This window comes from Xyrauchen texanus, chromosome 43, assembly GCF_025860055.1.
Source record: "Xyrauchen texanus isolate HMW12.3.18 chromosome 43, RBS_HiC_50CHRs, whole genome shotgun sequence".
Classification (NCBI taxonomy): Eukaryota; Metazoa; Chordata; class Actinopteri; order Cypriniformes; family Catostomidae; genus Xyrauchen; species Xyrauchen texanus.
Window position 1 is genome coordinate 27,247,405 of NC_068318.1, and position 25,075 is coordinate 27,272,479.

A 25,075-nucleotide genomic window follows, 5' to 3' on the forward strand; every position below is an offset into this window, starting at 1 on the left:
AATATTGATCGGTTTCTCACCCACACCTATCATCGCTTCAGAATACATGGATTTAATCACTGGATTCATATGGATTACTTTTATGCTGCCTTTACGTGCTTTTTTGAGCTTCCAAATTTTAGTACCCATTCACTTGCATTGTGAGGAACTAAAGAGCTGAGATATTCTTCTAAAAATCATTGTTTGTCTTCAATAAAAGAAAGTCATAAATATCTGGGATGGCATGAGGGTAGGTAAATGATTTTTGTTTTTAAGTGAACTATCCCTTTAAGGGGGCTTACTTTTCTGATAAGAACATGCAACTTTGAAATATGTATTCTTTTAATTGAGCCAAGATGTCAGTGTATGACGTTTCGATTTTCAATTGATCACATTTCTTCTCGTCATCAAGATTTGCGGGTCAGAGTTCACCAAACCTTTGTACACAGCGGGATTCGAAATTTGCTTTGTTTCCGGTCTCCTGCATTTGGATGTGTTTGAATGTGAGTGAATGAAGCATGAAGTATAGTGTGACTGCACCTTTATTTTCCAGGCAGACTGATGAAAACCTGCGCACCACATTTCTGGAAATTAAACCGGCCAGTTACATTTGAGCTTGCGATTATGGCACATTCTTTCCATTTTTTAGTGCAATATTCATCAGACGGTCTGTGGGCGATCTGTGGATGTGCTGTCTGAGGCTGAGGTTAGATATAGGATAACTAGTCTAACAGATTAGAAAACTAGGTTTCATTTACAATCACCTCAAAGGACTGGAAGCTGAGGCCCACATGGAACCCCTGTGGCACTATAATCTTCCATATGCACAGTTTATTGGGCCGATAGTCGTCAGGGTAATTAGGTGACTCAATCTGGCCACTGTCTCTTCTCATTTCACCTCCGCAAATAGCTGAAATCATCAACAGAACATTATCACAACACGTTAACAGTACTGCTCCAATAATCACAGCCTCTCAGCTAAACTGAAACAAATTCATATAGAGCGAGATGGTTTTATTCAGAGTTCATGTCATTTTGGAGCTTGTAAATAGACTGGTGAGTACAATCCAAAGCAGATATGAAAAACATGAGTAAATGCACTTGCAATAAAAATTAGGTGACGAGAGAAGCTCACTTAAAACATTGTTTTTGCAGTGCAACATCAAAAAATCTTTTTTTTCCTGTTTTTCCTACAGAGAAATCTAACAAAATGTTATGAGGTTTATGCTTTAAAAAAATGGGATATATAATCTGAATATTTTCAAATTAGCAAATATTGTATGTCATTTTGCTTCTTTAGTAAATGTATGTAGTTTTAAGGATATTTAAATATGTTTTACCATAAAATAAGACAAAATTACTGAGTAAAAGAAAGAATATATATTTTGCATTACATAATCACAACTGGTGGATCTGTACCTTCATAGATTGCAGAAAAGCCCTTTCCCACCCAATTACTGCTGCTGCGGAATTCAATCCACAGTCGACTGTCAGTAGACACGATGGCCTCGGGAATCTGGTCACCACAAAAACGGCCTAAAGCAAACATATGCTACTAAATATATCAAAGCAGGATATGATAAAAATTCCTAAAGAATACATTAGACAGGGTTGTAGGGATATTCAATCGTTTATTATTACACATGGCTTGCATTTCCTTCCTCCCAGTAATTGTAATGCCAAGAGAGGTTATTACTTATAAAACAAAACGGCAAAGTAAAAAAGAATAAAAATCATTTCAAGACAAAAAAGCTAGTGGTAATATCTGAAATTCTACTGATCAAGAGCTAGATAGAACCTTTCAGTGGTGCATTTCTCCAGTATCCATCACGGATCTCCAAATGGTCGTACCAGCACAAGTGACTTCTGTACAAATCCATTGAGGTAAAATTCAGAATGATCTAACAGAGAAAGAGAAACACAGACAATATTTCAATAAAGAAAAAGACAGTCTCAAAAAGACATTTGGCAGTATGAATATGAATGTAAGTACAATTTCCTTCTGCAGGCAGCAAGAAATATATCACTCTAACTATAGGAAAGCTATTCTCAGAAAAGGTGCCATTAGTGTCCTCATGACTTACTACCGATATAATTAACAGGATACTAAAGTCAGTCACATTATTAGCTTGATTTGACTCTGTGTGTGTGTAATGCAAAATAAATTCTAAATTAACACATATATAAATATATTTTAAATGCTTTGTGCATTTTCTGAAAAATTGAGAATTTTAATTTGAAAGGGGGACAGTGGTGGCTCAGTGGTTGAGGCTCAGGCTTACTGACCAGAAGGTCGGGGGTTCAAGCCCCAGCACCACCAAAATGCCACTGTTGGGCCCTTGAGCAAGGCCCTTAACCCTATCTGATACAGGGGCACCATATCATGGCTGACCCTGCACTCTGACCCCAGCTTAGCTGGGATATGTAAAAACTAATACATTTCACTGTGTGTATATATATACAAAAAAACTGTGTGTGTTCTATTCTATTCCCCCCTTTAAATAACAATGGTTTGATTTTTCTGACATCATATATAAGGTAGTGACTCAAGCTCAGTTATTAAATTCTGTTATGGGACAAAATCAGGTAAACCTTTACAATAATGTTCCATTAGTTGACATTAGAAAATGCAATATCTGTTTTAGAGCATTTATTATTCTTTGTTCATATTAGTTAAAAAAATACAATTGTTCATTGTTAGTTCATAGCGCATAGACTAATTTGAGAATGTATTAGTATATGTTGAAATTAACATTAACTTATAATAATAAATGCTTAATAATTATTGCCCATTGTTAGTTCATTTTAACTAATGTTGTTAACTAATGTTAACAAATAGAACCTTATTGTAAAGTGCAACCCCAAAATCAAATAGATATTGCAACATTTCTTGAAAATGACCTCAAGAATTGACCATAAATGACAATAGACTTATTCTGCCATGGTAAACTATACTCTAACTGCTCCGTCTAACAACACAACATCATCGTTACTGCAACAGGTACAATGAAACGTCCATCATGCAGCTTGCACAGCTTCTACCTTCTCCCCAGGCGTGACCGATATCCTCCATATACAGTGAAGATATGCAGCATATCCATTCGGGAACCCAGGGGAAGAAAAGTTTCCAGTGCTGTCCTGGAGGCTCTCACCACATCCTGTACACCGAAACCACATCAAGAAACTCACAGATGCTTGACCTGGAAACCCAGTCTACTTAATGGAAAACAGTAGCAGTTTTACAGATGGCAAGGTCAGATTTTTTGTGAGAAATGACCATGTGTATCATTTCAGCTATTAAAGGGATTAAAGGAGATGACTGCAAAAACAATAGTTCAGTTTTGCAGGACTTATACGGTATGCCATTTTATTGCTCCACTATACATGGAAAATAGATCTGCTGGCTTAGTCATAAATGTATCTGTCCAGAACACTTGAAACTTCAAAATTGCTTTGGAAAGGAAGAGCAAAATAGGAAACCTTAAAAAGCTGGGTGCATCTTCAAATTAATGGTTGTGCCATGTCGGAACAATCCACTATGGTACAGACATGCCATGGACATAAAGTGGGCCACTTACTTGGACACTTGTATAATTTTCTTGCTTGAGCGATGTCCCCTTTGCTCAGTTTTGTTCGCTGTCCGATAGGAGGTCGGACTCCATCAACATCATATTTTGGCAGCATGGTATCAAGATAGATGCCCCTATTTTGTAGACACAAAAGCCCCCAAAATGAACCTTGAGTGAATTCTTAGAAGCCTTTTAGATGTTCTAAGATGCAGCAGTAAGGTGAATGCAACTGAATTTGCACTAGAGTACAGAGAGTAACAGTCAGCAGCATATTTTAAATTGACAATGTTGTTTATTCCTAATAAGACCACATCCAGTGGCTCCAAAATGTATTTGGACACATACAATTCAATTAAAAGTGAATGTGTTTTATTACATTAGATAAAACATCAAACCAAGTGGGATTAATTTTAAAGGGAAAAACATTTAATATTATTATTATTTTAATATGATAAAAGAAAATGGAAACAGGTATACTTTTCAAAATGAAAAGAAAATAAATATTTTAACCAGCCGGGCCCAGGGTATGAAAAAAGTACTTGGTAAGTCACAATTATGAGATACTACTGTACATTATATTTATCATATAAAAAAATCATAATTATGAGATAAAGTCAATTACAAGATATGGTCAAATGATGAAATCAAAAATCTAAATGTATTACAGAAAATGTCAAATATAGATTATGGAAGCCCTGAACTTGTGTCTCAATTCCCTCCTGAGCCTAAGTCTTACATTTTTTTTCTCTGTTCAAAAAATGTTTTTTCTCTCTTAAAATGTTTTTTTTCCTCTCTTCAAAGATTTTTTTTTTCTCTTCATAAATTGTCAGTTGAAAGTGCGTTTAGTTTACAGACTCATGCATTAACATTACCATGAACCCCTAACACCAGAGAATAAATCAATTTATATGTAAAATTAGACGATCATTTTATAAAATATATATTTTAAAATATATGTGAAATATAGATTATGGAAGCCCTGAACCACAAGGTGAATAAAAAAACGTGTCTCATGTAAATGTAAAATTAGACGATAATTTTATAAAATATATATATTTTGATAAAAATCTTCCCCCCGGCGGAACCCGGGGAGCGATACTATAGGTGATTCCTCACCCCTCACCAATTTGTTTTGGATGAGCTTTTTACATCGGCGTAACTGTCAACGGTATTTTGATTTTTTATAAATTCATTTTTGAAGAGAGAAAAAAAATATATATATAAAAAAAAAAAAAACATTTATTTGAAGAGAGAGAGACATTAGACGTCTCGGGTGTGTTGCGTCATAAACATAAAATGTTTAGGTCACTGTGTCAAGTTAAATATAGTTTAATACTCAATCTTTAAACACATCTTGAGATCCCTTAGATCGCATTTGCGCTCCTTCGAGTGTTTTGAACGCAAGAACGTAACGCATGTTTGTGTTGTTCTGCCTACTGAAGTATAAACTGCGCGTTGCTCATACAGCTGAAATTTCACTTACTGCCCTCTGGAGTAAACAGGTTGTACTACAAGCTTGCATTTCTCAGGAATCTTCCTTATTATGGTCCGTGGTGATGCGATTAATTGTGTTAAGTTTCTGAATGCCAAAACGCATAAATGTACATTTTCTTAACGCGTTATTTTTTGTAAAATGAATCGCGCTGAATTAACACGTTAAATCGACAGCCCTGATTTGAATATCTATCAAACTCCTTAAAAATAATTGGCAGAAAATATGCTTAGTACTTGTGCTATCTTTCTTTAAAATAATGCCACTTGGTTTGATATTTTGTTATCTCATTCAAGACATTCATACATTTTTAAATTACTTAAAGGTGCACTCAGCAATTTTTTGCTCATGTCATCTTGGACTTACAGTGACACCTAGTGGTGTGGATGCAGCATCATTAAAAATAATTTTCAGTTACAGATGCCATTGTAGAAATTCACAATCAGCCATGATTAATTTCATCCAAGTATGAAAGTTAACAAAAACAAAACAGTTACTGAGATTAAGCGAATAGTATTCAGCTATCTTATTTATTTAAGATTACAACTTTTTTAATGGGGAAGAAGTTACTGTGTGCACATTTAAGTTTCCAAATACTTTTTTGAACCACTGTTTTTGCTTGAGACTGAAACACATAAAAGATCCTGTTTACATTCCAATCAATGAAAATATTTTTAAATATTTGCTGTTTAATTGACGTGTCTCTTTGTCTCCGAGTCTCTCTTTCGAAAAGCAGCACGATTAGGCCTCGCTCTCATACAATTCCCATGACGACAGCACCCTGAATGGCCAGCATGTGCAAGTAAAGAGGTCAGAGCGGAGTTTAAAGTATTGCCCACAGACTCGCTGGAGCCCACCCCTGCATGCCAGTGAACAACGCCACTCCAGCCCTGCAATTGTCCTGGACAAAAAGCCTGCAAGGGCTTTATTTGTTTTGGCCCAATTCCAGGATCCCCTGACTGCAAAGTGTTGGAAGTAAAACCACACAATGTGAATATTGCTGAATATGGCAAGCCAATAGGAGAGGAGCCACAGTGCAAAACACTTAAAATAACAACTATACTGAAATTCCGCCAGCTTCCCACAGTCCATTGTGATACAAATTGCTCCAGTAACATATGATCAAACTCTAACCAAACCTGATTCTATCAGCGGTCAGAGAAGACCACATGTACAGTACAGTCTCTTGGGCTGTTAGGGGGATATCTTTGTTTGTTTCTTCTTGACCCTGTTCCTCCAATGTAACTTACTCTATAAGCACTGACAGTCCTTTTAAAACAACCTGGGCTTTAAAGGGATAATTCACCCAAAAATGACAATTCTGTCATCATTTACTCACCCTCATGTGCCAAATATGATGCTCTTCAAAATGGTTACGCTGCTCTTTTCAACAAATGTATTGTATTTACAAGAAAATTGAATAGGCAGAGGGGCTGTCAAGCTCTAATAATGCCAAAAAAGCACCATTAAAGTGTCAATTAAAGTGTCGTGGCCCCTAACCACATCCTCCAGTTTTTGCAATAGATGCATTAAGAGTTAATATGCGATATTAATAAAACGTATATATCATTTCTTATATGCTGAAATTAGAACTTTCCTGACCCCTGACTTATAGAAAAAAAACATATTTTATATATTTATATTTTTTATCTTTTCGATTTTTATCTCCTTTAACTTATTTATGTATACTTTTTGGTTGGTTTATACGTATTTTTTTCTTCCTTCACCTGTACTTGTCTTCATGACTCAGTGATTGTATTCATACATTGTTTGATCTAGTTTTAGCACAATTTGTGGACTTTTCGGATGGTCCTTTACCCACCATAGACACATTTTGCAACTTATATAAATGTTAAATTAGCAATCTAATTTAGATTTTGGGTCAGGGAGTAGTTCATAAAATATGGATTCCTGTTGACTGGATTACATCATTTACAACTAAAACTCGCTTTTGGCTCCACCCTGTGGACGTTTCAGCTCAACACTACTTCCAGCTTCGGCCACTAGGGGCAGTGGTTCAAATTGCAGCAAGCACAGAAACATTTCAGCTGTAGAACTTTGACCCTCTTTTGCCAAATTCACAGTCAGTCGGCAATAAATGAATTTCTGCATTGTTTGTATTTTATAACATAAATATACTCTGGCAATAGCATCAACTTAAAGAAGCTGTAATTGGCCACATTAATCTTGAAAATGAACACTGCATTGTTAAGAGTATACCTAATTACTTCTTAAAGGATTCCAGATGGTTTGAAAGTTTCCAAAATAGTCAACTCAAGAGAGCTTTGCCTTTGAGAACCCCAGTGGGACTGACCAAAGGGCACTCTACCTACACAAGACTTCTGCACTTGTACATTGGCTCCCTGTCTGGATTCCTTCCTGCTTGTCCTTGCGACTGAACAACAAACCTCTTCAAAGTAGCTGGCTGGATCTCCATCTTCAATCCACTAACACTACTCAAGTCCTTCTCTGCCCTATCAGCTCAACACTTGCCTTAAAACTAAAGGACTAACACATGCAATGACTTTCATGTCATGTATAATTGATAAAATAATAATAAATGTGCAGAAATGAATTGGAGTGCTCCATTTTGGGATTTTTGCTTATATTTTGCTGCAGGGTGAATAATGATTGATGATCTGTTGCAGTCAATATGTACTCAGTATAATTAAAGGGAAATTGACAAAAGTGTCAATAGGTGGCTGTATAATAAGATTAACCAGAAATTGTATCCAGTTTGTTCCACATGTTACATGGTATACAATTACTCTCTAATCATGTAGCAATCACATTATATATGTATATGTCCAAACCTGGAAAATGTGTTTCTGGCGTAATGCATGATGCTGTCAAAGTCATAAACCTCGCCAAGGGAATCCACATCATCTGGCTCCATTTTAACAAAATTGTACTCCTGACCTGCAAAATGCAACAGACAAACTAATAAGCCCAACCACATTGTCTACCCAGTTAAACCACCTAAGCACCTGCTCGGCCAGACAGGAAGTCCATCTTAAAACAGCAAAAACCAGCTTAGACTGGTTTAAGTTTTTTTTTTCAGCAGGATATTTAGAGTGTGAAAGTTAAAATACCAGTAAATATTAACTATAAACACACATACAGGAAGTGCACTTTACAGGAAGTTATTCTGTTGTTAATCAGAGGCTCAGGTGAATATTCAACTCAGTGAAGTACTGTACCAGGCTGGATGTTTTCTCTAAATATATCCACATGCTCATCCCGGTCCGGTCGCGTGTGCTCATGCCAGAAGCCAATGACATGTCCTAGTTCATGCACCACGATGCCAAACTTGTCACAGTTTTTGCCAATGGAGATAGCCTGGGGACCTCCACCCCTCCTTCCGACAAAAGAGCAGCACCTTCAAAGGAACAAATAAAGTGTGATAAAACACTTTTAGACCTCTTTGGTAGACATAAGTGTGAAATTGATGCTTGAACTGGATTTGCATTTTTCTCTGTTTAGACAAACAACATCAAACTATGTTATGTCTGATAGAATTTCAGTCAAAAGCAAATTGACTAGTTTTATTTAAAACATTTCACCATAACATAATCTGAGTGGCCTAATTTTACACTGACTAAGCTGACTGAGTGGTCCAACGTGTCAATTTCTTGCTTAACCAATTGCACGAGGTTGGGGCTGGACTATGTGTTGGAGAGTGTTTAAAAGCAGAGAGAATGGCTATGGTAACTCAGATCACCCCTCTCTACAACTGTAATACAAGTTTAGTAAGCAGAATAGCATCTAGAATGCATAATATGTCAAACTAGGGCTGGGCAATATGGAAAAGAAATTAAATCTAGATTTTTCAACTTTTAAATGTGTTGAAAATCGAAAAATCGAATACTCCAACATGATTCAAATGTTATAAAAATGCAAGACAACCTGTTTACAGAAATCAGTTATTTTCATTATAGTAAACACAGGCCCCATTTACACATTGCATTTACATGCGTTTCATCATGATATTCCAATGTAATAATTCACAAGATATTGTTCATAGTTCTTATTAGAAGATTGCAAGACAGCAGTGTCAGAAAAAGGCAAGAACCTGCAACTCAGCACTTTCTGTTCCTGGCTGATAGAAGTGGAACCAGACATGGACTTCTATCCGCCTTATGGTTCATGATTTCACATGATTGACTGATTAGATCATGTGTATATATCAGTATTGTGAGTATATATATATATACACACACACACTGTTTCTGAAGGAAACTGGTACTTTAATTTACCAAGTGGCATTCAACTGATCACAAAGTATAGTCAGGGCACTACTGTTGTAAAAAACAGCACCATCACTATTTGAAAAAAAATATTTTTTAGATTTAAATCTAGATCTAGATTTTGATAAAATCTTGGTTTATTAAACGAAGCTTAACATCGTCTTTGTGTTTGTTTTTGAGTTGCCACATTATGCAATATACTGGCATGTCTTAACCTCAATATTAGGTTAAAAAAAAATGGCAACAAAAAAAAGAAACAGCTTTCTCTAGAAAATATAGAAAGAATGAAGGCTATACAAAGCTTGAAATTGCCAAAAAAATGCTGCAGATTTCATCCAAAGGTGTACACTACAGTAAAAGATAAAGGACAACTGGCTCTAACAAGCACAGGCCAGATGTACAACTAAACAAGAGGATAAGTACATCAGAGACTCCAGTTTGAGAAATAGACGCCTCACGTGTCCTCAGCTGACAGCTTCATTGAATTCTACCCGCTCAACACCAGTTTCATGTACAACAGTAAAGAGAAGACTCAAGGGTGGGGCTTTATGGGAAAAATTGCAAAGAAAAAGCCTCTTTTTAATTAGAAAATTATATATATATATATATATATATATACATACAAATATATATATATGCATAGAAACTCCATCTCCAGAAAAGTTGGGACATTTTGTAAAATGCAATATAAACAAGAATCTGTGAATTGTTAATTCTCTTGAACATTTATTTAACTGACAAAAGTACAAAGAAAAGATTTCCAATGTTTTCACTGACCAAATATAAACAGACATAAAAAAAGAATTGAATTGGTAACAGGTGAAGGTATCATGACTGGTTATAAAAGGAGCATCCACCAAAGGCTCAGTCTTTGCAAACAAAGATTGGTCTTGGTTCACCACTTTGTGCCAAGCTTCATGAAAGTATTGTCAATCAGTTCAAAAATAACATTTCTCAATGCAAGATTGCAAAGAATTTAGGTGTTTCACTATCTACCATACATATTATTGTGAAAAGATTTAGGGAATCCAGAGGAATCTCAGTCCAGAAAGGCCGGAAACCACTGTTGAATGTGCGTGATCTTTGAGCCCTCAAGATGGCATTGCATGAGAAACCGTCATGCTACTGTGCTCTATATATAGCCGCATGGGCTCGGGAGTACTTTGGAAAACCGTTGTCACACCTTAACACAGTCCACCGCTGCATCAAGAAATGCAACTCGAAACTCTGTTATGCAAGGAGAAAGCCATACATCAATTAAACGCAGAAACGCAGCAGAGTTCTCTGGGCCCGAGCTCATCTCACATGGTCCAAAAGACAGTGAAAATGTGTGCTGTGGTCAGATGAGTCCAAGTTTCAGCTTGTTTGGGGAAAAACGGATGTCGAGATCTCTGTGCCAAACACGAAAGGGACCATCCAGACTTTTATCAGCGAAAGGTGCAAATGCAAACATTTTTCATTTTATGGGGGAGCATCAGTGCCCAAGGCATGGGTGACTTGCATATGTGGGAAGGTACCATAGACACGGAGGAGTATATTACGATTTTAGAGAGACATATGCTGCCATCAAGATGACGTCTTGTCCTGGAAAGTCAGCAAGACAATGCCAGGCCTCATTCTGCCCATGCTACAACAGCATGGCTTTGTAGACACAGAGTGCCTGTGCTTGACTTTCCTGCCTGCAGTCCAGATCTGTCTCCTATTGAAAATGTATGGTGCATCATAAAGAGGAGAATCAGACAATGACGACCATGGACTGTTGAGCAGCTGAAGTCTTGTATCAAGCAAGAATGGGCAAATATTCCACTTGTAAAACTGCAACAATAAGTATCTTCAGTTCCTAAATGATTAAAAAGTGTAATTAAAAGAAAAGAAGATGTTTTTTTACAGTGTGTTGTAGGCATCAAATTCTACATTTGTTTATATTTACAAAATATAATTAAATTGGTCAGTGAAAACATTGGAAATATATTCTTTGTACATTTGTCAGTTAAATAAAGGTTCAAGAGAATCAACAAAATCACAGATTCTTCTTTTTATTGCATTTTACACAATGTACCAACTTTTCAGGAAATGGCGGTTGTAATATATATATATATATATATATATACACACACTGTTATTATCCAGTATATGCACTGGACACTGTATATAATTACCAGTATACATTTTCTGTAGAACATGATACTATAGTGGTTGCCAGGCCATTGCTATTTGGTAACTAAGGTGTTCTGAGTGGTTGTTAGAGTATTGCTATGTGGTTGCTATAGTGTTCTGGGTGGTTGCTAGGTGGGGTCTTACAGGCTCAAGTCAAAGTGCCCACCCCCAAGTCTCTGAAATTCTAGTCCCTACATGTTTGGGTCTCTCTTGCATGTCTATAGGATTTGTTCACTTTATTTATCATACAGCAAGTGAAAATCATAACTCTGATCACTAACGCTTGTCAGTTATATATAAAAGTATACAAGAATTATCTCTTAAAAAAGCAATAACATAACTCTTTTTAACATGCCACAAGATTTGATGTATCATTTTCATCTTTACCACAAACGGTGCAAAAATGAATATTTAGGCTTCAGGTTTTGTTTAAATCCCTAACCCTGAAGTATGGTAAATAGCTTGCCTAAGCAAACTGCACTTATAAAATAAAAATGTACTGTGTAAAATAAATATTTTTTGAAAGACCCTGAGACATGACCTATGCACAATTACATATTTTGATCTGAATGTAGACATTGAATGCTGAAAAAGAGGAGCATCTTCCACCACACTGTGACAGCAACCTTGAGCCAACTTAACTTTAAAACAAAACTAGCAGTTAGTGTGCATAGAAAGCCAAATAAAGAAAATCGTGTTAAAATGACACTTTTGAATGCTAGCAGGGAGCTGCGATTTGTGTGCTTTATGAGACTGAGTAGGAAATTGGAATAATTAATATCTGTAAAGTATTTCAATTGTGCACAACATTTATCTTTCTATAGGGACCGCACATGGACATACCCACATGGCCGGATGGTAAAGACGATGTAGCTTTCCTCTGTGGTTCTTTCCATGAAGGTCACGCAGGTGTACTTCTCCCAGTGTCGCATGGCTTGCTTGAAAATGGCTCGCTGGCTGCCTACAGGGGTTTAAATGAACTCATTAAGCATCTGGGGTTTTCAAGGTAAAACATTGAGTTAGAGAGCATCAGCTCACTAATCCAGAATTGAAGAGGATCTGGAGACTTACTACTACTTACTTTCTTTTTTACTACTCAGCAGAAAAAAAGAAAGAAACAATTTAGGATTAGTATTAAAAGAATAGTCCATCCAAAAATGAAAATTCTCGCATTATTTACTTACCCTGATGCCATCCTAGAAGTGTTTGATTGTCTCTCTTCAGCAGAACACAAATAAGATTTTTAGAAGAAGATGGAGCTCTGTCAGATCCTTATAATGCAAGTAAATGGGTGCCGGTACTTTGACAGTCCAAAAATTAACAACTAGGCAGCATAAAAGTAATCCACATGACTCAAGTCAATTAATGGTAATCGACAGGTTTATGTAAGAAACAAGTCGATAATTTAAATATTTTTACATTTAAACCGCCACTTCCATCAGGGATCTGATGCTGTTTGAAATGGCCAAACTCTCGCATGACGTTCGTTCTTCTGTTGTAAATAAGCGCGCTTCCGAATTCTCAAGTGAACTATCCGATGCACTTATGTCACATGATGTAATCGAACTGCTGGCAGGAATTGCTTTTTAAATGTATTTCATTTTTACACAAACGTATCGATTTGTTCAGAAGACATTCATTGATCGACTGGAGTCACATGGATTACTTTTAAGCTACCTAAATGTGACTTTGGACCATCAAACCCATGTACTTGCATTATAAGGACCTGACAGAGCTCTGTCATCTTCTAAAAATCTTTATTTGTGTTCTGTTGATGAAACAAGGGTTTTTTATATTGAATGTTCTAAAAGAACAAGGATAAAAAAGTATATATACAGTATATATTGTAAGGCTGGCACCAGGATATCTACACCCAAAAGGCTTTGTGAGAGCCAACGTCATAAAGCTCTCACACAGAAATGTAAGCGCAGTGCAGTTCTAGCGGGAAGACTAGCAGCTGTTCATCATCACACCATTAGCTGGGTAATTCCTAGCCAATCGCATGTAAGTGATTGCTTTATAAGCCATTGCTCACAATCTATCACATTGCTGTTTCAGTGTGCTATCACAGCAACCTCAACCACCCCACCACCACCAGTTGAGCCCTGTCCCGCACGGGGGTAGGCTCCTCGTCCCTGCCTCCTATCTCCGGCAGGACATGACGGTTCCGGGTACAACTCCCTCGGACCGCCAGATGGGGCCTACGCCAAAGAGAGAGACATTACTTTCTGTTTTACATTTATCAAATAAATGGCATCTTAAACTTCACTCAAGCCTGCGTGTCTTCCCGATTGAAGAGCATCTCCACCAGAGACAACACACCCTACTGATTAAAGACCATAAAACACAAATCTCACTCACATCTGCCCCCTCTCTTACCTCAGGTCCCTTTAGGTTATGACTTATCCTGTTCTGTAATGTAAAAGGTTTTCTGATCATACATGTTTGGTATCATTCAAGAGGTCTCAGTGCCAGTGGTAAAACGGTCTCATTCCCTTTCAGCAAACACAAATCACAAGTAAGATTTAAGAACTTAGTCAAATACTGTATTCTATCAGGGGCATGTCCCTCCTAGGTCTCTCACAGGAACCATCAGATTTGGTGCATTCTTTGTAAGACATCAAACAACCTATTCAATCACAAGTTTCAAAGGTCTACTTACAAACCCCCTAAATTGTAAACCAAATCCTGAATAACATCAAACAAACACATCTGAAATAACAATAGAATCGTTTGGTATTTAAAGAAGGTTGGCAAAGAGCTCGGGGAGTCTCTAGTCAGATATCCCATACAATTGCTCTGTGTAGTTTTCCATTGCCAGGTATGTTTCTTTGACTTGTCTTTTATTTTTAGGAATGTTCGTTCATTTTGATAATGTGTGAAACTGGATTTGATTGATTTTGTAACTTACATTTTAAATCCTACCTGGGAAATATATTGTTACTTTATGATTTATTCTGTATTCCTCCGAAATCATTTATCACCGGTAAATTCGAAGGACGCCTTTTGTTACCGCAAATGTATGTCCAGGATAATGACATTACTGGAGCTAATGAACAGGAGAAAACCACGTAAGACCACCAGTCACTGCTTATCACTGTCTTTGCAAGTTGTATGAAACGTGACTAATAAAACTCTCATCTGGTTAAGAGCAAGCAGTAGGCGGCCAAACCAGATGATATTAGTAAACCCAGCAACCGCTGACTATGAACGGGACTGGCAATTTTTTGTCTGTGAGACCTATGCAATTAATCAGCCGGCATATGACTCTGAGCGACAATCGGGACCCGAATGAAAGGATAATGGAGGATAAGGAGTGGTGGTGGCGTAGTGGGCTAGAGCACTGAACTGGTAAGCAGATGGTTGTAGGTTTGATCCCCACAGCCACCACCATTGTGTCCTTGAGCAAGGCACTTAACTCCAGGTTGCTCTGGGGGGATTGTCCCTGTAAGAAGTGCACTGTAAGTCGCTTTGGATAAAAGCATCTGCCAAATGCATAAATGTAAATGTAAATATTGAAAGTTAGGATGATTCATAGTAATCAATAACTTAAAAAGATTACACTAAAGGGAATGATCAGAACTCAATTAGAGCTTAAATCGAAATTAGAGGTTCAGATTAATATTAAATTGGAGTCAGATAAAATTAATAAAGGATTCAACTGATAAAGTACAAATTAATAATGTTTTTGGTTTAGCACTCAGTAAAGACAGAACAATGCAGAAACCTTCAGGGGCCATTCTATTGGAATCAAACATCGGACCAATAGTTTGGTTTTACCCCTTTTTTACATATATATATATACAGTATATTTATTATACAGTATGTACATGTATGGACAAACTAAAAGTTTAAAACTAAAGCCTTTGAGGACCAAAGTATACTTCGGTTTTTCATTTGCCGCTATGTCTCGCATGAAATGTCATCATTAGCACAGTATGGGCGTACTCTTCCCATTCAGCCCAGTTTTTTTTTAACACGCAGACAGTTTGTGTCTGTTTGCATCATATGTAAATGCAACTGATGGTGACGGTCCTATAAGAGTATCGCAAAGCATTCCTTGTGCAAATGCGACAGACATGTCCGTGCATGCTCGTGATCAAGATTATCTCAACCTTGCACGAGGCATAACAGCAAACGGAAAAACAAATTATACCCTAGCCTTAAGACTAAGATGGAAAATAACTTAACACCATTCATATATATATGTATAAAACAAATAAAATACAATTTATTTAATTAAATTATATCAAATGTAGTTCAATAAAAATACTGTAGGAATTTACCGCTAAAGTTGCCACTAATAATATAGGGGATTATGCCATCTGGCCAAACTCTCTCAGGCCTGGCTGTCGCGGCTCTGCGTCTGCGTAGGAAGCTTCGACTGGCCAAAACTGGGTCACCCTCTGTATTGCTATTGGCTGAGGATCTGTTTTCTAGGACAAAGACAATGCTTTAGACACATTTATTTACCCACTTTTGCAAAAGTTTACAACCAAAACAAACTTAATTTGGCTATTTAAACTTGGCAAAATGATGAATTGCAAATTAAACTTGGCTAAGTGCCCAACTGCACAGAATAATTTATGATTACTGATTATACATTAGATATTTCTGCATGGTAGAAGCCTGTGCTTTAAAACCATACTCACCTGATTCAGGTAAAGAAAAGTTAGAAGAGGTGTTCAGTGCAGCAACCATATATTTCACCTTTAGCAAACGCAAGTCCTCCTTGTCTAAAGCTATGTCCCCCAGAAAAGCAGCTGCAACAAAGATATTAAAGGAAATGTTCACCCAAAAATGACAATTCTCTCATCATTTACTCACCCTCATGCCATCCCAGATGTTTATGGCCTTCTTTCTTTTGCAGAACACAGACAAAGATTTTTTAAATAATATTTCAGCTATGTTGGTCCCCACAATACAAGTGAATGGTGACCAGAACTTTGAAGGCCCAAAAGGCAGTATAAAAGTAATCCATAAGACTCCAGTAGTTACATCCATATCTTCGGAAATGATTTGATAGATGTGAGTGATAAACTGATCAATATTTAAGTCCTTTTATACTGTAAATCTATAATTTCACATTCAGTCACCTACTGGGTGGGGGTCAAAGGTGGAGACTGATAGTAAAAAAAAAGGACTTAAAAATGTATCTGTTTATCACCAACACCAATCATATCACTTCAGAAAATATGGATTTAACAACTGGAGTAATATGGGTGACTTTTATGCCACCTTTATGTCATTTTTGGACCTTCTGAGTTCTGGTCACCATTCACTTGCATTGTGAGGACCAACAGAGCTGAGATATTCTTAGGATAATCTTCGTTTGAGTTCTACTGAAGACATAAAGTTAAACACATCTGGGATGGCATGAGGGTGAGTAAATGAGAGAATTTCATTTTTGGATGAACTATACCTTTAAGATTTAACAGTACCATCAAAAACATTCACACCTTACAAAGGTCAGTTTTAAATCGAAACAATCTTGAGGTCTAATTCACTAGTAAAAAAAATATATATATATATATTTTGGGTAAATTGGTTTTATTTATTTATTTTTGCATATACAAGTCTGTACACTGCAGACACTGCACACACATACTGTATAAACTACACATAGAGAAGGAAAAAGAAAGACAGTAGAAAAGAAGCAGCTTATAATGCTTTGGTAACCAGTCTAAAACAAGTTTTCTTAGGATGCACCTTCATATAAAAATGTTACCTGTTAAATCGAGAAACTGGGCAGCAAGGCAGCTGCCTTCCGTTTCTCGTCACAGCCACTATGGACAGCAGCACCAACAACCCGATAAAGACTCCTGAGACTTTGCCTGAAGGCTTGACTCATTAGCAGTACAGAAGCCATAGTTATAAAGCACAGGTGTTGTGGATTTAAAAAGGAGGGATTTAAATGAAGGATTATTTAATGTGCAGCCTATTCTAAGAATTTGTTAGCTGGCTTTAAACAGATGCTTTTCATTTAAATGGATTTACAGCTCACTAATTGCATGGATGGTCCTTTTGAACCAAAGTTAAGTTGTTAGTATTTTTTTTGTCAGGGGTAAATGAGGTAATAGAACAAGTTTGTGATTTTTAAAACTTTTTGGTGTCTGTTTGGGATTAAATAACCTCTGTAGCTTCTTTCATTGTTGTAAATATCGTTAGATCTTAAAGCTTCCACCCCCTCAAAACAATTTATTTGCATTTTTATTAATGAAAGTTATCTATAAGTGAGAAGGAGTGTTTTTTACAACAAGAAACGTTCCATAATTGTTAATTAGGCACACAAACCCTTGCCGTAAACTTCAAAGTCTTTGAAGAAGTGTAAAAAAGTGCTGACTTTAAAGATGGGCGAAACACAAAACATGCAATGATCAATGAGTCGTCTGTCAGCAAAAACTTAATCTTAGAACTTTCTCATACACTTTTTATCTAAAAGTTGCATATTTTAAAGGACAACTCGTGTTACCTTGTGAATAAAAGCCTATTGTCCAATCAATTTAATGATCCATATTTCTTGCTAAATGTATGTTCAATTTAAGACCCCATGAAAAGGTCAAAGTGCAATTTTCTTGTCCTTTCTTGTATCTGCTATTGAAACAGTATGTTGGTAGGAATATGAGCTCAGTATTTTTGGTTAATTTTCCTGGAAGAGAAGTTTTGTAACTTTTGTGTATACTGTACCTGCTAGGTTAATTGAGTTAACTTTTAGGACACACAGACTAAAAGCCATAAAACAGTAATAAGTACTTTTGAAAGAACCGACTCGTTAGAGTCATTAATTCAGGAGATGGCCCTGTGTGTTTTACGGCAGATATTTAAATGAACCGGTTTGTAAGCGTTATTAGTTCAGGAGGCAGCCTTTTGCGGTGTAAATTCAAAAGAGCCAACTGGTAAGAGTAATTTGTTCGGCAGGTAGTGCTTTATTGTATGTATTGTGGTGTTGATTAAAAAGAACCGACTCAAAATAATCATTAGTTCAAGGGGGTAGCAATGTGTGTTTTTCAATGTAGATTTAACAGACTTGTAAGAGTCATTCATTCAAGAGGTTGCGCTTTATGTTTAGCGGCATAGATTCAAAATAACCAACATATAAGAGTCATTGGTTCAGAAGCTGTATATATATCGAGGTGTACATTAATATGAATTGACTGATATGAGTTATTCAAGGTAGTTCTGTATGTTTTGCGGTGTTGATTCTAAAGAACTGATTGATTAGAGTCATTTGTAGAAATTTGAATATTTGCGCTGCTCATTTTGGGCACCTACTGTAAACAATAGGGCAGTATTTAATTTCTTAGAGATTATTTTCATCCTTTATATTCTGTAAAAGAAATGTTAACTGTACTTGAGTTAATTTATCAGGTCAAGAATGTATGACCTACTGGCAGAATTCTTTGTTTTAGTGACATTTTTTATTTTACCTTTGTTCACAGCACGCCAGGTGACCTTATTATGCCTGAAACATTGCCTACACAATCTAAAAACAAATCCATGCTTGTATGAGCATGCTTCAGCCTTTCTTGTTTCTTACCCAAAGCTGTCAAATAAACATGCACATAAAGACATAATGTTCACACCCTCCTGTCAGGCTGTTCTCTAAATGTCAAAAGAAGAAAGAAGCAAATTACAGCAAACCAACTTTTCAGGTGAAGCCATTCCCCATTAAATGTTAAATATAAATTTGAGGTCTAGCCTTTTTGACAGACAAATGACCATGTGTCTCCATTAGCATCTTCCCAGTTGTTTTGCTCAAGCCCATTGTGAAAAGAAAAACAGCAAAAAAAGGCATCAAATCTTGAGTCTGGTCGAGATGATCATACACTGTAAATACACTGACAGAAAAGTGGGTTTTAAAAAATGTCTAATGCATGAAAACTTAAAAACTTTAAAGACTTTTTAAAGATAAAGCTGAAGTTTTGTAGTTTTCCACCATTTTCGCCTTCTGTCACTAACGTCATTCCTGTGAAGCAAGTTGGAAAATATAAAACTATTGATTTTAAGTTGTTCATTATAAGTTTCTAAACAATATATTTTAATTTTACAGCTTTTTTACTTATTTGCTAATTTAAAATTAGTTTAAGAGTGTAGGGAGACCGACTCAATTGCATCATTTACAATTCACCATGGAAGTGGGCTGTCCCTGCCTCCACGTCTGAGACCGTCAACCCATGCATCTTATCACATGGCTTGTTGAGTGCGTTAATATAGCACATGTGGATATCCACCGCAGCATCCATGCACAACTCACCACGTGCCCCACCGAGAGCAAACCACATTATAGCGATCACTAGGAGGTTACCCCGTATGACTCTACCCTCCCTAGAAACCGGGCCAATTTGGTTGGAGTCACTCAGCACTGTTTTATAATTTTCTATTCCTCATGTCTCGCAGGCACGGTGGGCATGCATGATCAGAGTTTCCATAGGAACACTGATTGTTCCCGGGGGAATGCTGATCATGCCACTGATTAGCGTGCCGAGCAACATCTGTTCTCCCCTAATTCACTCCCTTCTTTAGCCTGTTGTGTTCTCAGTATCTTTGATAGATTGTTGTTTGATGTTGATTACTAACCTCACTCTCTCTGTCTAGTTGGTCCAGTCTCATGTATCTGTTGGTTGCAGGCTGTATTTGCTCTCGGCTCCCGAGAGGGAAGCCATGAACAGCTATATAAATTTTTCTCTGGCAGCCGGTCTCATTCACCCTTCCTCTTCGCAGGCAGGGGCGTGGTTCTTCTTCATGGAGAAGAAGGATGACTCGCTTAGACCCTGTATAGATTATTGGATTATTAACCATCCCGGTGAAGAATTGCAATCCTTTGCCATTGATGTCCTCAACCTGTCAAATACTGCTTGCTGAGGCATCCATCTTTACGAAGTTGAATTTATGCAACGCTTATCATCTTGTTTGGATTAGGAAGGGGGATGAGTGGAAGCAGGGCTGGACTGGGAAGAGAAATCGGCTCGGGATTTTACATAGCAACTGACCCAATAGTTAAGGGAGGGGGTGCTCGTTGTCCTTTTCTGCATATCGTGGCACTGTTTTATATTCCGTTTTGCATAACGGATCATTTTAGCTTATCGTTGCCGACCAACCAGCCCGCTCGGTTCACCCGATGGCCAGTCCGCCCCTGATCGACCCCAAAGTGCTTCGGCCCACCTGAAAAATACCCAGTATGCCAGATTACCAGTCCAGCCCTGATTGGAAGACAGACTTTAACACCCGTAGCGGGCACTTTGAATATTTGGTTATGCCTTTCGTATTGGTCAAAGCCCCCGCTGTCTTCCTGAGGCTCGTGAATGTCGTGCTTAGAGACACGGTCGATCGTTTTGTGTTTGTCACACAAAACGATCTTGATATCTTGATGATATTCTGATCTTCTCCCAGAATATGCAAGTGCATGTGCAGTACGTTAGGCAGGTGCTTCATCGACTGTTAGAGGGTCGGCTGTTTGTCTAGCCGGAGAAGTTCGTTTTTCATGCACAGTCGGTTCATGTTGGAGTTGGATGCATCTGAGGTTGGTGTCAAAACAGTCTTGTCACAGCGCTCCCCCTCGGACAGAAAGATGCATACATGTGCTTTTTTTCGCACCGCTAAAACACAAGCTGAATGTAATTACGACGTTAGCAACTGAGAATTATTGGCTGTCTGCTTGGCCTTGGGTGAGTAGCATCATTGGTTAGAGGGTTCGGGGGTACCTTTCATGGTCTGGACAGATCATTAGAACCTAGAGTATATTCGTAGTGCCAAACACCTCAACTCTAGACAGGCTCGCTGGGAACTATTTTTCACGCATTTCAACTTCATGCTGTCTTATTGCAGGGGCTCTAAAAATGTCAAGCCCGACTCCCTATTTCAATGTTTTGAGGTCGATACCTCCACCGCCCCAACCGATACCATTCTACCCGGCACTTACGTGGTGGGCATGGTATCCTGGGAGGTGGAGGCTAAAGTCTGTGTGGCGCTAAGAAACACCACGCCCCCAGCAACATGCCCAGTGGGACAGTTATTTGTTCCGCGATCAACCCGGACGCACGTTCTACAATGGGGTCACTCATCCAATGTCGCTTGTCATCCAGGGGCGACTCGCACTCAGACACTCAGATTATTAGATTCTGGTGGCCATCATTAGCGCAGGACTTACAACAATTTGTAGCCGCTTACCCCATTTGTGCGACTAATAATATGTACTGTAAACCTCCAACCACTGCCTGTCCCTTCGGGACCCTGATCACACATAGCCATGGATTTCTAACTGGTCTCCCCCCTCCCATGGCAACACAGTCGTTTTGACTGTAGTGGACTGGTTCTCGAAGGTGGATCATTTTATTCCCCTCCCCAAATCACCTTCAGCGAGGGAGACAGCGGTAGCAGTCATTAACCACGTCTTCCGCATCCATGGCCTCCCGGTCGATGTCGTTTCTGACAGAGGCCCAATTTGTGTCACGTTTTTGGACAGTATTCTGTCGACAGCTGGGGGCTACTGTGAGTTTGTCCTCTGGGTTTCATCCACAGACAAATGGACAAGCTGAGCGGACGAATCAAGAGCTGAAAAAGGCCCTATGCTGTGTGGCCTCCCATAATCCGTCTTCTTGAAGTGATCATTTAGTCTCGGTTGAGTACGCCCACAACTCCTTGCTGTCGTAGTCTACAAGGTTATCAAACTTCCAGTGCAGCCTCGGATATCAGCCCCCTCTGTTTCCCGGACAAGAACTCGACATACAAGTCCGTCCACCCACGCCTTTATGCAGAGGTGCCGACACACCTGGAAAGCAGCCAGAGAAGCTCTCATATAGACTGGTGCTCACGTTAAGAGGTCAGCCGACTGCCACCGGGCTAAGACCTCAGTTAACATGTGCGGGCAGAAAGATTGGCTGTCCTCTAAAGACATCCTGCTCCAACTCCCCTCACGTAAGCTGGGTCCCAAGTTTATCGGGCCATTTCCCATCCCACCTCCTCTGAGTCTTGTTGATGGCTCTCAGGCCTACAAGGTCAGAAGACTGATCGACATCTGGCGGAGGGCAGAGGATTCCAATACCTGGTTGACTGGGAGGGTTATGGACCTGAGGAGAGATGTTGGGTCCTGGCTCGGGACATCCTGGACCATGCCCCCATAGATCAGTTTAATCTCCAGCAAGGTATTTCTGCCGGGGATGCCTGGAGGCGTCCGGTGTACTATCATGGCTCTTGTGAGTTTGTTTTGTCATTTTCTCTTCCTCATGTCTCACAGGCATGGCCGTCATGTATGATCGGCATTTCCATGGGAACACTGATTGTTCCCGGGGGAATGCTGATCATGCCACTGATTAGTGTGCCGAGCAACACCTGTTGTTCCCTAATTCACTCCCTTCTTTAGCCCGTCATGTTCTCAGTATCTTTGCTAGATTGTTGTTTGATGTTGTGTACTAAACTGACTCTGTCTGTCTAGTTGGTCCTGTCTCGAGTAGCTGTTGGTTGCCCGCATGTCGGGTGTGTGGTTGCCTTCCAGTTTTTCTGCGTGTCAGATGGTCTTCCACGGAGGATACCTCGTCTCTGCCTGCGTGTCCCATCTCAGCTGGCCGTTGTTCTGCACCTCACTAAGCTTCAACGGAGGATTCTATGAATCTGTGCCTGACTTCCACAATGCACACACTTATTCTACAAACACACTCTTCACGGATTGCCCCTTGTTTGGCCACGGCACGCACGCTATCTGAGATCGCTTCCCGTTGGTGCAGCCGGTGCCGGGATCTTCAACATTCCACAGGCAAGAGACTGCTCATATATGTTGCTAATAAATCCTGAACATTTCCTCTGCTCTTGTGTCTGTTTGTTCTCGCTATTGCGCGTTACACCAAGACTTTTGAAACCTTTACAGACCTTTTGACACCTTTTCTTACATTTAGTACAATTATTATTTAGAGTAGAATGTTCAATTTGCTCTTATTCACACAATCAAGATGAATGCCGATCTCAGCTGTCAAGTCAGATTTGGCTGCAAGTATGGCTGCAGAAAACCTGACAAATAGTGCATATGCCATATGGACTACACTTTTATGATGATTTTGTGTGCTTTCTGGAGCTAGACAGCCCCTGGTCCCCATTCACATTTATTGCATGGTAAAGCAGCTTGGAGATTCTGCTAACTTTCTCTTTTTAGTGTTTTATGATAGAAAGAAGGAACGTCATACATCACTTTAAGCAAGTGGATAACGTTCTGAATGAATTTGCAAAATAATTCTACATTTCCAAATTCCACTCAAGCAATAATGAAAATAGTGTTTATGTAAATTCAATTATAAGATCCAGCCAAAAATTAATTGACTGTCTATTCAGTTGCCAGCTGTCTGTATAAAGATTTGCCCACACTAAATCGGAGCTTTGTGTATGATGGATGTTAGTTTAATTTTACAGGCCATCAAAATTTAAATAATTAAAAAGTATTTGTAAAGGGCATTTCAGGCTGTGGATTAGGCAACATGTTAGTTTTACATTCTGTGCCTAAAGGATGCTGTTTTCTGGAGAGTTGGAAAAGAGAGAGATCACCAGGATTCACTTGTCCCAGAATTCATTCTGTCATTTGTTACACAGCATAAACAAAACAAAACAAAACAACACAACACATAAAACAGCACAAAAAAAATTTAATCACAAAAAAAAAACACAAGAAAACAAAAACTAAAGACATAACCAAATACAAAACGTAAACAAAACAACATGATGTTATCCAAAACACCAGACAGTTATTAACAAAAAATAAAAGCAAACATAACACAAGCAACTTTAACAAAAAAACTAAACATTTAAACAAATCAATACAACATTTATATATATATATATATATATATATATATATATATATATATATATATATATATATATATATATATATATATATATAATTATAATTATTATTATTACCAGCTTTGCATGGGTCCATGTAGTCGACTACAACCTCTGCTGAACCTGTGTAATATTTTGTATCCACTTGCAGTTCGATCGCTATTAAAATTCGAAGACTGATCACAAACGAACATGTCCTCAGGGGATTCATGACGGGAATGAGTGCGGATGTGGAGTTGGGACCGGCGGAGGTAGAGCTGCGAGCTGCGGTGGGATTTTGGAAGGAATTGGGGAAAATGGGAGCTCCCGGGAAGGCGGGTTTAGAGAAGGGAGGCTTTGCTCTCTTCAATGTCTTTATTGTAGTCCAGTGATTCGCTAACAGACCCGGGCCCCGTTCCAGCATAAAGCTTGCAAACATTACAGATCGGAGGTCAGTGCGCTCAAAGCGCTCTGAACCCCCGGTGTGTGTGTGTGTGTGTGTGTGTGTGTGTGTGTGTGTGTGTGTGTGTGTGTGTGTGTGTGTGTGTGTGTGTGTGTGTGTGTGTGTGTGTGTGTCAGTGTCATTCAGAGGAGCAAAAGAATCGTTGTGATGTGCGAAAATAGGCAGCAAAATAGTCTGTCTGTCTATCTCTCTCTCTCTCTCTCTCTCTCTCTCTCTCTCTCTCTCTCTCTCTCTCTCTCATCTATCTATCTATCTATCTATCTATCTATCAAGATTAGCCACCACATTCAAATCACCTGCCTAATATTGTGTAGGTCCCCCTTGTGCCGCCAAAACAGCGCCAACCCTTCTCACCACGATTGTA

At 38.4% G+C, this 25,075-nt stretch overlaps 1 protein-coding gene across 2 annotated transcripts in view; it reads right to left on the bottom strand.

The window, feature by feature from the left end:
• Positions 1 to 24,533, bottom strand: part of bmp1b (bone morphogenetic protein 1b) — a 36,354-nt gene extending 11,821 nt beyond the window's left edge. For both annotated transcript variants that reach the window (XM_052115831.1, XM_052115830.1), the window contains exons 1-11: positions 24,348 to 24,533; positions 16,097 to 16,207; positions 15,731 to 15,880; positions 12,288 to 12,405; positions 8,241 to 8,419; positions 7,854 to 7,959; positions 3,558 to 3,682; positions 3,022 to 3,137; positions 1,778 to 1,880; positions 1,399 to 1,515; positions 744 to 889 (exon numbers count right to left, since the gene is read on the bottom strand). In XM_052115831.1, coding sequence (XP_051971791.1) covers positions 744 to 889; positions 1,399 to 1,515; positions 1,778 to 1,880; positions 3,022 to 3,137; positions 3,558 to 3,682; positions 7,854 to 7,959; positions 8,241 to 8,419; positions 12,288 to 12,405; positions 15,731 to 15,880; positions 16,097 to 16,207; positions 24,348 to 24,480 — 1,404 coding nt within the window. In that variant the 5' untranslated portion in view covers positions 24,481 to 24,533. The remainder of the gene's footprint in view (positions 1 to 743; positions 890 to 1,398; positions 1,516 to 1,777; positions 1,881 to 3,021; positions 3,138 to 3,557; positions 3,683 to 7,853; positions 7,960 to 8,240; positions 8,420 to 12,287; positions 12,406 to 15,730; positions 15,881 to 16,096; positions 16,208 to 24,347) is intronic.
• Positions 24,534 to 25,075: the final 542 nt, after the last annotated feature.